The sequence below is a fragment of the Colossoma macropomum genome, unplaced genomic scaffold (assembly GCF_904425465.1).
Source record: "Colossoma macropomum unplaced genomic scaffold, Colossoma_macropomum, whole genome shotgun sequence".
In the NCBI taxonomy this organism is placed as follows: domain Eukaryota; kingdom Metazoa; phylum Chordata; class Actinopteri; order Characiformes; family Serrasalmidae; genus Colossoma; species Colossoma macropomum.
Genome location: NW_023494810.1, coordinates 17,073,858 through 17,089,472, shown reverse-complemented (window position 1 = coordinate 17,089,472; position 15,615 = coordinate 17,073,858). Strand labels below are relative to the sequence as shown.

Here is a 15,615-nt window from a genome sequence, read left to right as displayed (position 1 = left end):
CTTACTACTCATTTTCCCCACTATTTTGCCAATCTTGCCTTTCCTTTTTTCTATTCAGCCCTTTGCTTCTGCAGTCTTTGCACATTTTTATAGATGGGTGAGTCTAAGAGGAAGGATGTTGACCTTAAGTGCCTATTGGTCCACTGTTTTAGTTACAGCTCCTCTTACACTTTGTCACACACACTCAACATAGTGGAAGTGCCGTACCTATCCCCTGCTTCAATACCTGTTTTAACAAACCCTTGTGCACTTGGCCTCGCCATTTCCCCGGCAGCACCTTAAGGGTTTTTCCTTTACTTTATTAGCTCAAATAAAGGGTGTGAGATGAACCTTTAGAGGGGCGAGGGATTGAATGAACACCAGTGTTGACTTCAGCAGCAGAACTTGCCCAGAAGTCTTGCCACCTGATGCAGTTCCCCTTTCAAACCCGAAAATAACGGAAGACAAAACTCTTCATCACTATAAACTACTTTAATAAGCTTAACATTTCTAAACCGTAACATTAGATTTTCTTGGCTTTATGGCTACAAAGTATAACTCCTGTTAGGCATGATTGCTGATGCAACTTCACTTTCCTCTGCTAGCTGGCTTGTTAGCATACTAAGGGGCTACATGGCTAACAAGAGCAAAAAGGCATTTCACCACATATCACCACAGTTCCAGACAAACCAATTACTCACACTCTTTATTAACATTACGCTCAAACTTCTTAAAAACGTTTTGCTTTGCACAGTTTGCATGGCTAGCCATTTAGCTCGCTAAGGCTAACCTGCCAAGGGCGTGTGCGTTCCGTTAGTAACGATCCTCGCTGCCCCCTCTTCCACTTCTGCTGCGAGGAGCCATCATAGATGTGATGCACATCCGAGTGGTGAGTTCTGGTATTGCACTACCGAGAGGTCTGGTATTGCACTAGCATGCCCGATTTTAAAGCACTGTCTTCCATGTTTCATTCAAATTATTAATATAGTAATTGTGCGTGTCTTGTATATTTAAAAACTTAAACACACTGAGTATATACAGTTGTTAGACAAATCTGTACTAAGAGATTTTTCATCCATAGTCATGTTGCAATAAAGGCTTAACTCTATGAAGAGTGCCATGGTTATCCATAGAACCCACTCCATAGAGCACTTTTAAAATTTTCCTGTTCAAACATGAGGAAAATTCCCTTCTGATGATGTATGTAGAAGGAGGGAGGAACCTTTTTTTGGTAGCTACTGCAGAAGGAAGGCACATAGCTAATGTTACTGCTAGGAAGCTGAAAATCTGATTGCAGCTGTATAACTGTCTACAACTGTATTAACTGTATACAGATCATCACTATGATTTGAACTATGATACTGAAAATGAACGAGAACGAATCACTCAAATGACAGAAAGGACTTATCAGTTGTAACAGTTTAAAGAATAGAAACATTATTAGAAAACCATCTGAAATCAGTGCAGGCCTGAGCAACAGTGTAACTTGGCAGCCCGACTGCTTTCCTTTGTACTGCGTTTTAATGGTGTCAGTGTTTAGCTTTTGGCAGGGAGGAGATGTGGTTTCTGTTCACAAACCGCTCCCTCCAAGCTTAGTCATTCCTCAGCCATTTTAACTCACATTTACAGAAACACACTTACAGTTACAACATTTTCACTGCTGTGTCTGCCTGCAGTTAATCTTTAACTCGTGTTAACAAATACTAAGAAGTTACTGAAGGAAAGGCCCGTATGTTTGAAGAGTGATCAGGTTTTGGCAAAGTGAATCGATTGCTGTGTCTTAACTATAAACAGTAATTCTAATTGCTGTTCCCTTCCCATTAGTACAAAATGAGGCAGTATTTTAATATTTTAAATACTGGCCCAGCTGAAATAATACATTTTTAAGATTACTACCCAATATATACTAAACAGCCACTTCATTAAGTACACCTCCACATATCTACACTCTTTTTATTTTATCAGCTCTACTTACCATATAAGTGCATTTTGTAGTTCTACAACTGCAGACTGTAGTCCATCTGTTTCTCTGCATACCTTGCTAGCCCTCTTGAACCCTGTCCCTCAATGGTCAGGACCCCCACAGGACCACCACAGCAGGTATTATGTGGGTGGTGGATTTTTCTTAGCACTGCAGTGACGCTAATGTCATGGTGCTGTGTTAGTGTGTGTACACATGGTACACACGTGTGTACATGATGGTACACATCAGTGCTGCTAGAGTTTTTAAACACCACAGTGCCACTGTTGCACTGAGAACAGTCCACCAACCAAAAATATCCAGCCAACAGTGTCCAGGTGTGTCTAATAGATGGACACTTGAAAAACTCCAACAGCACTGCTGTGTCTGATCCACTTGTACCAGCACAACACACACTAACAAGGGTAAGTAGAGCTGATAAAATAGGCAAAGAGTGTAGAAACAAAGAGGTGTGCTAAAAGAAATACCTCATAGTCTAAATATTTATGTAGTTAGGACACAGTGAAGGAATTTCTAGACTTGTATTTGTTAACCCCTTGAGATCCCAGGCCATTTAAGAGGTTAAAGTGAGAATTTTCATTTGTTTTGGAGTTCCTTCGGGTGAACTATGCATTTTTTCCTCAATAACTCTGATGTGATCTATTTCACTGGAATTGTGTATGATTTACAAAATTGGAAGCAAACTGGATTTTTCCTTTGTTTTAGGAGAGGAAGCAAGTCAACAAGTGTTTTTATTGTGTTTAAATGCTATTTTTATTGTGGCAGTTGCCATGACATTTTGACAAGTGACATGATTCTTTAATATCAAGAAAGCTGCAAATGGACTCTCCATTTATCTCTTTGTGGAGAGGTATGAACTGTTTTCACTGCAGTTCTCACACCTCACCTTTTACCCCTTACTGCTTGCTAGCAGCTCAACACAGAGTCACAACATTTCACATACAGAAAGCCAACAGCATCCTAGTTCATCTTATAACACTTATAGGGAAAAACTTTTATTTCATAATGTACCAAATAATTGCTATGGTTATTGTTATAGCAGCAACAAGCTCCCATTATATGCAAACTCTTATCTGTGTCTGTTAAAAATGTGGAACATAGCTAATCATAGCTCCTCCTACTTTCAGCTATGTGATATGAACTGAATGATTCAGTTAGCTAATTTGTTTGCAAGTCTCTACACCTTTTACTGAAATTAGTCATCTGTAAGTGTATGTGTGTATCTCTAGCACTTCAGATGGCCACACTACGGGAAGATCTTGAAGGACGAGGCTCTGTCCATCAGTGTATACAACTGTAGCAAGATGTTCAGTAACAGGTCAGTCTTTGGGTCATAAGGTCAGTCACAGAGGTTTCTGTGAAAGAGCTCAGGACTCAACTGAATCAAAACTGCATTTGTTGTGATTTAACTGATATACAGTCGTATGCAAAAGTTTAGGCATCCCTGGTCATTTACATTTAGCTGATTTTAGAATTCTGTACATTTTAATACATAAATACTGTTTGCTGAATTTAACATATTAGGGAAAAAACATAAAACATAGCCTGTGCAAAGGTTATGGCACATTTTATGTCATGTTTTATTTTTTCCCAAGATATTAAATTCAGTAAATATATGATAGAATCATGCAATAAAGTTTTCTGAAAATACCATATTTAAGTTTGTGTTTCACTTAGAAGATCAACAAAACATGCTATTTGACTGGGAGTGTTCAAACTTTAGCATATGTCTGTATATGGTATGTACTAGAGGTGTAAAACTGCATTATATAATGATGCATTGATTTGAAGATGCTCAACTGCTTCAATTTTGCTGTGTTGGAGTCTATTATAAAAATATTCAATAAAATCAATCAAACATACTGAATCATGGTGAATCATGCCACCAACTGCAATTCACCACAATTACAAATGTAGCCTCTTATAATTCATTCCTTACAGCTAATTTCATGGTTTTGATTTTAGGATTTAAATCAAGTGCATGGTTATGTTATTTGTAGTCCATTTACTGTGGGTACAAATGTGTGAGTGTGTCTGTGTGCTCTAACAGGCTGTTAGGGAAACTGGTGGTCAGCCTGCAGCATGTGGTGACAGCGGGGAGGCTGGTTCTGAGAGAGCCGCTCACAGACAGCAACTACAGCCTGACTGATGTGAGTTACTGAAGCTATTAACCTCCCATTAACCAACACTGAGCTTTCATTAATCATCACAGCTAAAATCCACTGTGTCACATCTGAAGGCCAGAAACCATTAAAAATCTTTATTTATTTATAAAAAAAATTATTTATTAGGTTTATTGCTGTAACTTTAGCTGCCATTAACATTTTGTTAATGTGTCATTACAAATTGATACTTTTGGACATATAGTGTATTATATAGCTCTATAGAACTTATAACTTCTTAAGGGTTATGAGATCATTTTATAGTTATATGTGAATTACTTACTTACAGACATATACAATAGTTCAAAGACCCCTGGTCAAATGACATGTTCGTTAATTTTCTAAGTGAAAATAAGTTAACAGATCCTGCACAGGGAACAGACTTAAATATGGCATTCTTCTGGAATTGTTTGTGCACAATTGCTGTGTATTTGCTGAATTTAACAATTTGGAAAACAAACAAACAAAAAACATTTAAAATGTGCCATAACTTTTGCACAGGCCATATTTATGTTTTATTTGTTTATGTATGTTAAATTTAGCAAATAAACAGTAAGTAAATGGTAATTGCGCACTAGCATATAAGGAGACTGCTACCACACTGGCATATAAGTTAGCTAAAGCTGCATACTATCACTTTACTTGTGTATGCTGTCTGTACATGTAATAAGAGAAGCAGGCATGGTGGGAAAAACATATAACACAGATTAGCATGAACAGGCATGAAGGAGTTTAAAAAGATCTTCAAATGCAACGATTTATCTCAGCAGACCAGATCAGAATTGTCCAACTGTGGTCTTTTCTGTGCTTTTTATGGACGTAAAAGCTGAACAGTAAACAAGCAAGACAGGAAAAACACTGATGCCTTTTAGCTCTGGTGTTGGCAAACACCATGGACAGCAAAGAAAACAAACAATTGGGTCCTCGATCATATTAAGCCTCACCTCTCACCCGAAGCCCAGATAACCAAACTGACGCTGATCTTATTTTGGACATATTTTCAGGACTTTTATGCTTATAAAGGCTGAAGGTAAAAGAGGAAGAGAACAGATGGATAGAGACAATCAGGAGAAACACTATTCACATGGTTGTCGGGAGTCAGAATCAACTTAATGGCACCTAATATACTAGTATACTGGTAACTTTTGGCTGTGAATGGCTGCAGTTTTTCCTAACTCTGTGTGTGGTGATTCATTGCTGGGTTTAGATATATGTGGAGCTGGATGTGAGGTATAATCCTGTGCAAGGTGCAGCAGGAGACTGGAGCAGTGAAGATTTCACTAGGTTGGAGGACAATGATGAGTGAGTAACAGACCAAAAATATTTATCCATTCATTCATGCATTCATCCAATTATTCATCACCTACGCCTTTAAAAGCAATGCATGTGTCTTATTTCCACTGTAATTTATATAAATCTGTTGTTTCTTTAATCTTTACAGATCAGGTTTTGTCATTAAGAATGCAGGCTTTCTTGAACCTGGGTATGTACATCCCTTCCAGCATTTATTCTCATAACACATATGGGCTTGCAGTATTTAAAATCAAATTAGAATTGTTTTTCAAATATGTCTAGTTCTTTTGGCTTTTTAGCAGTTATGCTATTGCCTCTCTATTGCTCATGCGGAACATCAGGCCTGGTTCTGCAGAATAATCACCCATTTTTATATACATATTGAACCATTTTTTAACTTTGTCAGTAGAATGTACCCTAAATCTCCATGATCTGGTCTTTGATTGTCAGAAATCTGCGGCCACAGCAGTTGGACCGAGACGCCAGGACGCTCGGACGCAGTCTGATGAAGACAGACAATGAAGATGGAGATGAAGATTATGATGACGATTATGATGATGATTATGACTTTGCAGACTTGGAAACTGCAGGCATGACATTCACCCCCATCTTGAGGTGAGTTTTCATAACTGTCAACTGTATTTGAGAAATATCTTCAAGAGCTTACATGGTAATTAATATGGACACATAGAAGAACTTTTTATGGCTCGGTTTCACAGTGTTTTTTAATCTTTCTCAGTGTTTGATTATCCCCAGGACAAGAAATTAAAGAATTTGAAAAATTACAACATTTGCCCTGTATCTATGTAAAAGGTCTGTGTAGTTCAGGGTTGTGGGTTAAAATATCTGGCCATTTCTGATCTTGAAGCATAAAGCATGAAACAAAATAGATATTCTATAACTGTAGAGACTTTATAAGTGGATCAAAATTCTAAATAATATTTATTTGTTGAATATCTATTCGTCTAATCGCAGATATTGCTGTAAATATTATATGGTCATGATGAAAGAAGTCAAAATAAAGAACAATGTTGACATAAGTCAAAAGCACACACACAAGCACTTTATAAGCCACTTGTCATCGTGGGGGGTGCTGGAACCTATCCCAGCACTCACTGGGCAGAGGGCACACCCTGGACAGGTTGCCACTCAGTAACAGAGCAGACACACAGACATATACATTCACACAAACACTTAGGGTCAATTTAGCTTTTGTTATTTGCCTGACTTTATGTCTGTGGATTGTGGAAGGAATCCCACGCAGATATGGGGAGAACAAGCAGACTCCACAAAGAGAGGGCCCTGGTTACCCTGCAGGGAAATCAAACCCAGAAGAATAAACATTGAGAATGCTAATGAGCTAATCAGAACTAACAGCATTAAGTTTATTGAGCTATCTGCTATTATCTGCTATCTTGACTGGAATGAATCATTCTGTAGATCACATTACACTGTGCTAGTTTCAAACTGACTGATAGCTAAATCAGCTTTGCAGTTAGCATTGCATTACTAGCTAATCTTGCTTGGAAACAAATTAATTACAGACAGTGGACCTATTTTACTTTTTGTAAATAGCATTCCAATAATATCGTCTTGCATATCATGTATCATGTGTGGGTCCGTGGAGATTGTGGGTGAAACAGCTAAACAATGACCTGTCCATGAATTTCATATATTTTTGAGCATGTATTTTTCTGTAACAGACAGCATAACATCATAATAAGTTTATTTTTAGGGACCGCCCAGAATTTTGGGGTTCAGGGGGTTCAAGAGGTTAATTAGAGGGTCCCAGACCCCCCAGGACACCCTGTATTTCATACATTGTTCATGGTACAACTTTTTAGCTTACATCAGCTCTGAACCTAAATATTAATCTACAATATTTCCTGTGTTGGTTTCTTATTTAGTCGTTGTAGAGCTTTATCAAAGCATGAGCTTGCAGCTGCCCCCAAAGTGAAGACTTTTCAGGTAAGTCGGTAAAGCACCAAAAACATCCATAAAGCCTGTGCTCCTCAGTGTGTATACAGCTTACATGAATGTACTGCAGAACTTAGGATATGCGAAGTTGGGTCAAGTAGCCTTATCCTTTAATTAAGTACAAGTTATTAAAGCAATTAAATAAAGACACAAATAGAAGTAAAAGTAGAAGTAAAAATGGTCCTTTGAGTTTATGTGATTCAGGTGCATCAATTGGTTGTACATGTATTTCACAGTGAAGCAAAAATCAAAAACTGATATATAGAAAGCATTAATTCAAAAAACCTCCTGACTGAGTTCCCTATTAAACTGCAGTGGAAGTTCTTAGTACATTCAGCATCTATCAGAAGTTTGAAGGCTCTGCTCTTCTCTTTTGGGATCCTTTTGGTCCAAAATAAAGTGCTAGAGCTCCAACGTCAAAGTGAACAACAGCAAAGCAAAACAGGAGCTGAACTAACTGAACAGAATGATTTTAAACCTAAAACCTGAACAAGGAGCTAAATGTGAAGGACAAAGGTGAAACACTACTCACCAATTTACTGTAATGAAACTTGTTACAGATGCTATTGGTAACTGTATGATGAATGCTTTAGGTGAATGTTAACGTGATTGAGGCCCAGAAGTTGGTGGGTGTGAACATTAACCCAGCTGTGTACATCACTGTGGGAGATGAGAAGAAGCACACGGCCACTCAGAAATCCACCAACTGTCCATTCTACAATGAGGTAGGAGAAGTGGTCATGTTGTAAGAAGTGTACAATGGGGATAGTTGGTCCAAATGGAGGAGTTGTAATGAACTGTAACCATACTTGGAGTAGAAAAAAAGAGATTTCTCTACACTGTGATTAGAATGCCCATGTGTATAATTAAATATAAGGATTTTCAGACTTTTTTCCCATAATAAGTTCACATTTCTAGATAAGCTCCTCCTGTATGCATATTTTTTCCTGCTTACAACGTTATTTTCTCAAATCTTAAATCTTAAGTATACACAAAACTGAAATACTAATTTAAATACCATTTAAAAGTTTGGAATCATTTATCTCATTAATATTTACTGTTACTTCATTAAAAAGTGTAAAGTAACAGCAATAAATGAGATACCAGAAGGTGTTTTCAGATATTTTTATTTATTATTTCAAGTTTTTTGAGAACTGCAGGAACTTATTAAATGCTAAATAATACATTGGAATTATTTATTTATAGTAACAAGTTATGCCTCAGTATTTTATCATCAACATTTTTAAATACATTCTGGTCAGTAATTTAACTTCATTCTCAGTGTTATAATGCTTTCTCCATTATTAAGGAATCATCCACAGCTCTGTGCATCATTCTAAACACTTATAAAACTCTTTTATTTTTAAAATTTTCCTCCAAATTTGTTGAAATCTCTGAAAATGTGGCTTAGCAATCTCTAATAGAATCATTTTATACATGTATCTCTAACAAGCTGGTTTTACATTACTGGAAAATGTGGTTTTAATATTTTAAATGGTAATGTATCTATAGTACAATGGCAAACCTTAGCTATTAGAGCTAGATCTTCAGTTCAGGCCATTCATCTCAAAACTAGGTCAAAAACAAGGAAAAAATACCTTGATAATGCAAATTTCTGCCAGTGCCCCTATGGGATTCTAGTAGTATGTTAATGCTAAGCTAACAGCAATTCATATGAACATTTTTAGGGTTCTAGATTAAACACCAACATTTGAAGGTAGCAAAGATATTGCATGTTTAATTTGACATTTTAAATTTTATCTTGTATGTAGCCATTTTACAGTGACTCTTTAGCGACTGGTCAGGGTATCACTTATACTGACAGTCAGTGACTGACTTTTAGAAAGTCATTTGTTGATCCCAAGCATTGTAAATCAAAACATGATTGGTTTGTTCCTAAGTATGTTAGTGGTAGATCTGACACATTAGGCCTTTAGTTCCTGAAGTTCTGAACAATGGGAGAGCTAGCTTGGTTGTATTTTCCAAGATACCATGGAGGAAAAAATCCTGATTGTGTCATTTTCCAGTGGGTGTTTGAAGATTTTAACTTTTTCAACTGTTTCCAACCAAAACTAGAATATTACTGCAATACTTGAAGAGTACAAATACAAGTGTGATAAACAAATAAAAATGAACTAAAACTACAGACATATTTTCACAGAAATCATTAGGCCTTTCTCTGAAGGGTTCCTCTATTATAATATATAATCGATAACATAATGATTATATCACAATGGATGACGGCCATATTCGAAGATGGATGCATTTTTTCAGATCAGGCTTTTGTGTCTACCACTGATTAATATGTTCTGATGTTTTCTTTTGTCTTTCAGAACTTCATGTTTGAGTTTCAAGAGACACAAGATGTACTCTTTGATAAAGTTATTGAGATCTCTGTAAGTTTTTCTTGCAAATGAAACTGTAGAGAGCTGCACTGGCTTTCAGCTGTCTCATAAAAACTGATGTCAGCAAGCTTATTTGGGACTTCTGAACTTTCAGGTGGTTCACAAGAAAACTCTGGCATTTTTGATGACCCGCATTGGCACCTTCAAGATAGACATCAGCACAGTTTACCAGCAGACAGGTACCATGACTGTGTGAACAGATTCAAAACAAATAGCATGTTTCGCTTTGTTAATGTTTATTAACCGCAGTGACCTTAAAAAAGGCCTTAAATGAATGAAGGGGCACATATCTGTGTGTCGGTCTCATCCCATTTCCACTAAAATGTATCACATTTGTACAAAGATGATAATGGCATGCCGCTGCCTTAATGATGGTAATTAAGTCATCACTGCTTGTGCTTTAGGCTAATTACAGGGCTCCATAGAGACAGCTCTTTAACAGTAATTATTAGAGACATTGAGCAAGTTCATACTCTTCTTTTCTCTGTAGATCACCGCTTCTATCAGAGATGGGCTCCGCTCACAGACCCTAAGGACACTCGCTCCGGCATAAAGGGCTATGTGAAATGCACGCTGAGTGTTATGATGAAGGGCGACTCAATGGCCATCGCCAGCCTGCCTCCAGTCTCCAGCCAGAACGATGACATTGAAAAGTGAGGAGGCCGCTGGACTCATGATTGCTTTATCCTCAAGGACAGATCTTTTTAACAACCTAATTACCGTAGAAATAACATTATTATGGGGGAAAATAATGTTTATTGGTGTTTTGCTCCTATGCTTAAAATAACTTTTACATTATTTTCCATTTTAGTTCATCAGCACAGATGTTATATAACTGGTATTTATGTCAACATAAATGACAAATAGCTCATTGCTAGTGCATTAGTGTTAGTTCTTGACTCCCGCATTAGATTGGGGTGCTATAAAGCAACTTTAGCTTAACTGCTAAGAAATCTTATTGGGATTTGTTCTTAGGTAAGAACAGAATCTACAATCTACACACACTCTGTAGAACAAAGACGTGAACAGATCTGTGGGTTAAGAACATGTCATGAATCTGACATAGACTTATCTTTAGTACCTTTCTCAAGAACAAATTTAAGAACAAACTTAGGAAGATATTGGTGAATGAGGCCCATTAATCATAGGAGTGTAACATTACACAGCATTGTTTAGTATCGTTAAAAACTAGCCTCTCAATTTACTTACGCACATATCAAACAATATATTCAAAATTGAGCGCATGGAGAAATAGCACATTCCTCATAAGCATATATTAGCTCGGGTCTAATGTGTTAGCTCATGGCTAGCATATTATTATAAAATATTGTTCCTTTAGAATGTTGGATACTCTAATAAACTGAAAATGGAAAAAATATTGTTTAACATGAGGCAGATTTTCAGCCACTTCTTATTTTTGTATGCATACATATAAACATAAGTCAAGCCATTTAACTTTTTTGCTGTATCAAAAAACACAAGACCACTGTATTAAATTGAACTAAATAATGGGTTCTGTTAATCATTACATCTCTACAACATATGTGCATGAATAGCATAAGTTTTATTATACATATGATCTGTATGGAATTATATATACAGTTACATTTTGAACTTTATTGGTATATGCAAATTTAAATATGTACAGTTAAAGATGTGAAGCAGTTGTTACACACATTAACATTCAAAGTCACTGTGCTATGTGCGCTTTCAGTGCTATTCATACCTGTACTTGAGGTCTAGATGGATTTAGGCTGTAAATGTGTTTTCCCTCTCTAAACAGGAATCTGCTGCTCCCCAAGCGGATGCCAGCGGAGCGGCCGTGGGCCAAGTTCCTGATAAAGATCTACCGGGCAGAGGACCTGCCCAGCATGAACGCTGGATTTCTGGGCAGCTTCTCCAAAATGATGGGCGAGAAGAAGGTTTTCATCGACCCTTACGTGCAGGTTACGTTCGCTGGCCAGCAGGTGCGGTCATTTAGGTTCCCATTTTAGCACATACAGAAATAGTTATGTGAACATGGATTTGTAGCTGTTGCTGGTAGTCAAAATGTAAATATAAATCATAAAATGATAGCTAGGCAAAAAATCACATTCACTCAACTTTACCCTTACCACAAATGTGTTCAATCAAGGAAAAGACATGTTTGGTTTTTGAGATTTGCTTCTGTAGTTTTCCACAGGAGCTACAGGGCTAATAGGAGTGCCTGAACGTGCACCTTTTTTTTACATTGATAGCACATTTTGGCATTTTGCGTTATCCATAGTTCCAGCCTGAAGCTCAGCAGATGCTGTGCGCTGTTGCTATGACTTGGTGATTTTAGCCCTCTTGTTCAAATATAGCTTTTTTAATGGCAGCTTCCACTGATAGCTCCCTTGATAGAAGTTATTTCAAGCTAATTCAATGCCATGAATTTGTTTATCACTGAAGTACATTGAGTCTAAAGTATCATTTACAAGTAAAACACATTGCTGACACTGGCAATATCAGTAATACTGCACAGTGCTCACAGGAGGACTATGGATAAACCAAAATCCATGGGTTAACAAAAGCAATAGCAAAGTGGATAGCTACAGTTCCCCTGTAACAAATCGTAACATAGTGGTATGAGAACAAGGGTGCTACAAATGCTGAGGAGTTAGAAGATGCAGCCACTGTCGGTGATGAACATTGAAAACTACACTTACCTCATTTTCATATTCATCCAGTGTTCATGTGATTTTGTATTCAGGTTCAAGTTGAATTACTGAACGTAATCAGTACATTTTGATGAAGCTTATTTAGTCATCCACTAATATATAATCATATGCAAAAGTTTGAACTCCCTCAGTCAAGATGCATGTTTTGTTGATTTTCTAAGTGAAAACAAGTTTACACATCCTCAGGGAACATACTTTTATATGGCATTTTTCTGCAAATAGAATACTGAAGTTTGATTGGGAACCATGCTTGGATGGGAACCATGCATCCCTCCTCCTTCCAATCTAAAGCCCTATAAATACTGAAAAATCTAGCTTCTGACGTTTTTGCGATCCCCACTACCACCCCATCTTCTCCCTGTTTCTCTGTCCTATTTGTCAATCCTAGCACCATTCAAAAGAGTGAATCCGGCCTTCTAGCTCCAAGCAAAAGCCTCCCAGAACTCCAGCCCAATTTCTCAGAGTTCTCCCCCCTTCCCTCAGTCACACTCTCATCTTATAGTACCACCATACATTGAAGGCACAGACTGAACTTGCAAGTTTTCACTTAAAAAATAAACAAAGCATGTCATTTGACAGGGGACACTTAAACTTTTGCATAAGACTGTAGCTATTAAGTTATGTGACCCTTATTAGTCCCACAACGGGGAAATTTCACCTTCACATTTTGACCTATTCTTGCAGCGAAACACCACATACACATTAATGGTCGCACACACACTAGAGGGGAGTGAGCACATTTGCACGGCACACGGGGAGAGTTGGGGGTTAAGTGCTTTGCTGAACGTCATGTACTATCGGCTCCGGGTATTGAACTGGCAACCTTCCAGTCACTAGGCTGGTTTTCCTAACCTCCAGCCCATGACTGCCCCCTAAAAAAAGGCACTGCTTTTTAAGTGAAAAAATCTTTCTTCAGTGTCCAATTTGTGTAAGTAAGACAAAAGCGATTAATCACAATTAATTCTTTTAATCGTTTGATAGTCCGAGTTAAGTAGTGTGGGCATGTCCGTGTCATTAGAGCCGCCCTCTCCCCCATCTAAAGTACCCTGATAGGATGCAAATAGATGCCTAGTTTTGATCATTGACAGTGTTGATACAGTTTAAAAATTTGATACACAGTTTCAAATCCTATTTGTTCAAACTGTTTTGAAATTGTTAGACCTTTGACAGTTTGCACAATGCTAATTGATGGAGTATATGCTTGCATTCAGGGGTACAGAAAGTACAATACTTCTGTACTTGTGTGTAAGTAGAAGTACTCTTGAGTAAATGTTTAAGTTTTCTATCTATATTTCAACCTAAAAAGTACAAGAGAAATTATTTGAGAATTTATCAGAAGTAGAAATATTTGTTATTATAGATCTTGTACAATACTACTTTCGTAAAGGTCTAGTAAGAAGAGCTGTGTGGCTGCAGACATGAAAAACATTCAGACCAGCATTTAGACCAGTCTCTTAAATCATCAAAATAATATAACACAGCATCTACAATAACCCAAGGTACTTTTACTTTTGATACTGAAGTACAAGCAAGTGATTTTGTACTTTTACTAAAGTAGAAATATAGATAGAATACTTTTACGCAAGTAACACTTCACCTGGAGTATGTAAGCATTCTACTTGTCCACCCGTGCTTCCATTACTTGTCACCTATGTTAGTCCAGTAGCTCCGGTGCAAAACTACAAAAGCTAACTTCAGACACCAAACTGGCTGATGAACTACATTTGGAGACAGGGAAAAACTGTATAAATTACATTTTTCACAAATTGTCACTTAGGTGAATGAGAAACAAGTATTCAGACACTTTGTTCTTGTTGTTTACTATACTTCCAGTAAATACATCATCTTCAAAATTACATACATAATGTCTTTTGACATTGTACTTATTAATGTGAATAAAAAACAAAAAGACAGTTTGTTGAGAGGAATAGTCCAGAACTGAACTATTCCTCTGTCCTCAATTATCCAAGGTTACGAGGCTACCTCACTGATGGACGCAAAATTTCAAAATCCTCCATAAATTTTCAAAGGGCTTCAAGGCAGGAGACAGGCAAGGCCATGCAAGCGCCTTCACCTTCTTTTTCAGAAACCAGCCTTGCATTAGTTTGGTTGTAACTTTGGGTTAGTTGTCTTGAAACGTCCATCCTCTTCCCAGATTCAGTTTTGTGGCAGATGAGATTAAATTCTTGGTACATCCTGTTTCCTGCCATGGCATGAAATGACCCAGTATCATTTGCAGGGAAGCAGTCCCATCTCATGCTCTGACCTTCGTACTTCACTGTCGCTATGGAGTTCCTGGAGTCAATTTTGTTTTTAAATATATTTGTTCCCACCACCTATATGGCACTGCACCAGTTCCCCATGCTGGAACTTGGTCCCCCCCATACTGCCTTTTCAGGCTGAACCTGGCCAGGCTTTGTGGGCTGCCCAGACACCAGCTGAGGAACACTACCCCCTAGCCTGGCTCCAGGGGCAGGTCCTGGTAACCCTCTCCTAGGCAGGGTACATGACCTCTTGTGTCCCTTAAACATGGGGGATTTAGCATTTACTGCGATCCTAGTCTCTACCGTGACATTAGTCTGGATTAAGCTGATTAAGATGATGATGATGATGATCATGATGATATATTTGTTTAACCTCAATAATACATACTTTTTGATCACATTTACACTTACAAAGTCAAAAGACATTATGTGTGTAAACCTGAATATATGCACACATGGGCGTGTATTAGATAACAAAACCAAAGGTATCTGAATACTTATTTCCTCTCACTCTATTTTTAAAATGCTTCAAGGAGATAGCAGTGAGTCGTCTGTCCAGTATGACGTTAGTGTTACCTGTGTCTGTTACCTGTGGTTTGAGCATTAATGAGTGCTGTGTTTGCATAGTTAAATTCTCAGAATCTGAAGTCTTTCACTTACTGGCTTCATCTCTTCTAATATGAAGCCCAGACAGGATAATTATTTTCATCTTTTCATACACATGCATACACACACAGGGTCCACTGGCATCATAATCTGTAAGCTCACACAAACACACACCCACACCTTGGCAGCAGGGTGTTTGCTAAATGGTTTGTGGTGCACGTATTTGAACTGTTTGTTAAATGGGTTGTG

At 37.6% G+C, this 15,615-nt stretch overlaps 1 protein-coding gene across 2 annotated transcripts in view; it reads left to right on the top strand.

Annotated features, from left to right (window-relative positions):
* Positions 1-15,615, top strand: part of LOC118799669 (fer-1-like protein 4) — a 60,507-nt gene that overhangs the window by 1,199 nt on the left and 43,693 nt on the right. For both annotated transcript variants that reach the window (XM_036559648.1, XM_036559649.1), the window contains exons 3-13: positions 3,190-3,278; positions 4,011-4,110; positions 5,330-5,424; positions 5,564-5,605; positions 5,866-6,030; positions 7,323-7,383; positions 7,986-8,117; positions 9,726-9,788; positions 9,892-9,976; positions 10,288-10,450; positions 11,581-11,764. In XM_036559648.1, coding sequence (XP_036415541.1) covers positions 3,190-3,278; positions 4,011-4,110; positions 5,330-5,424; positions 5,564-5,605; positions 5,866-6,030; positions 7,323-7,383; positions 7,986-8,117; positions 9,726-9,788; positions 9,892-9,976; positions 10,288-10,450; positions 11,581-11,764 — 1,179 coding nt within the window. The remainder of the gene's footprint in view (positions 1-3,189; positions 3,279-4,010; positions 4,111-5,329; positions 5,425-5,563; positions 5,606-5,865; positions 6,031-7,322; positions 7,384-7,985; positions 8,118-9,725; positions 9,789-9,891; positions 9,977-10,287; positions 10,451-11,580; positions 11,765-15,615) is intronic.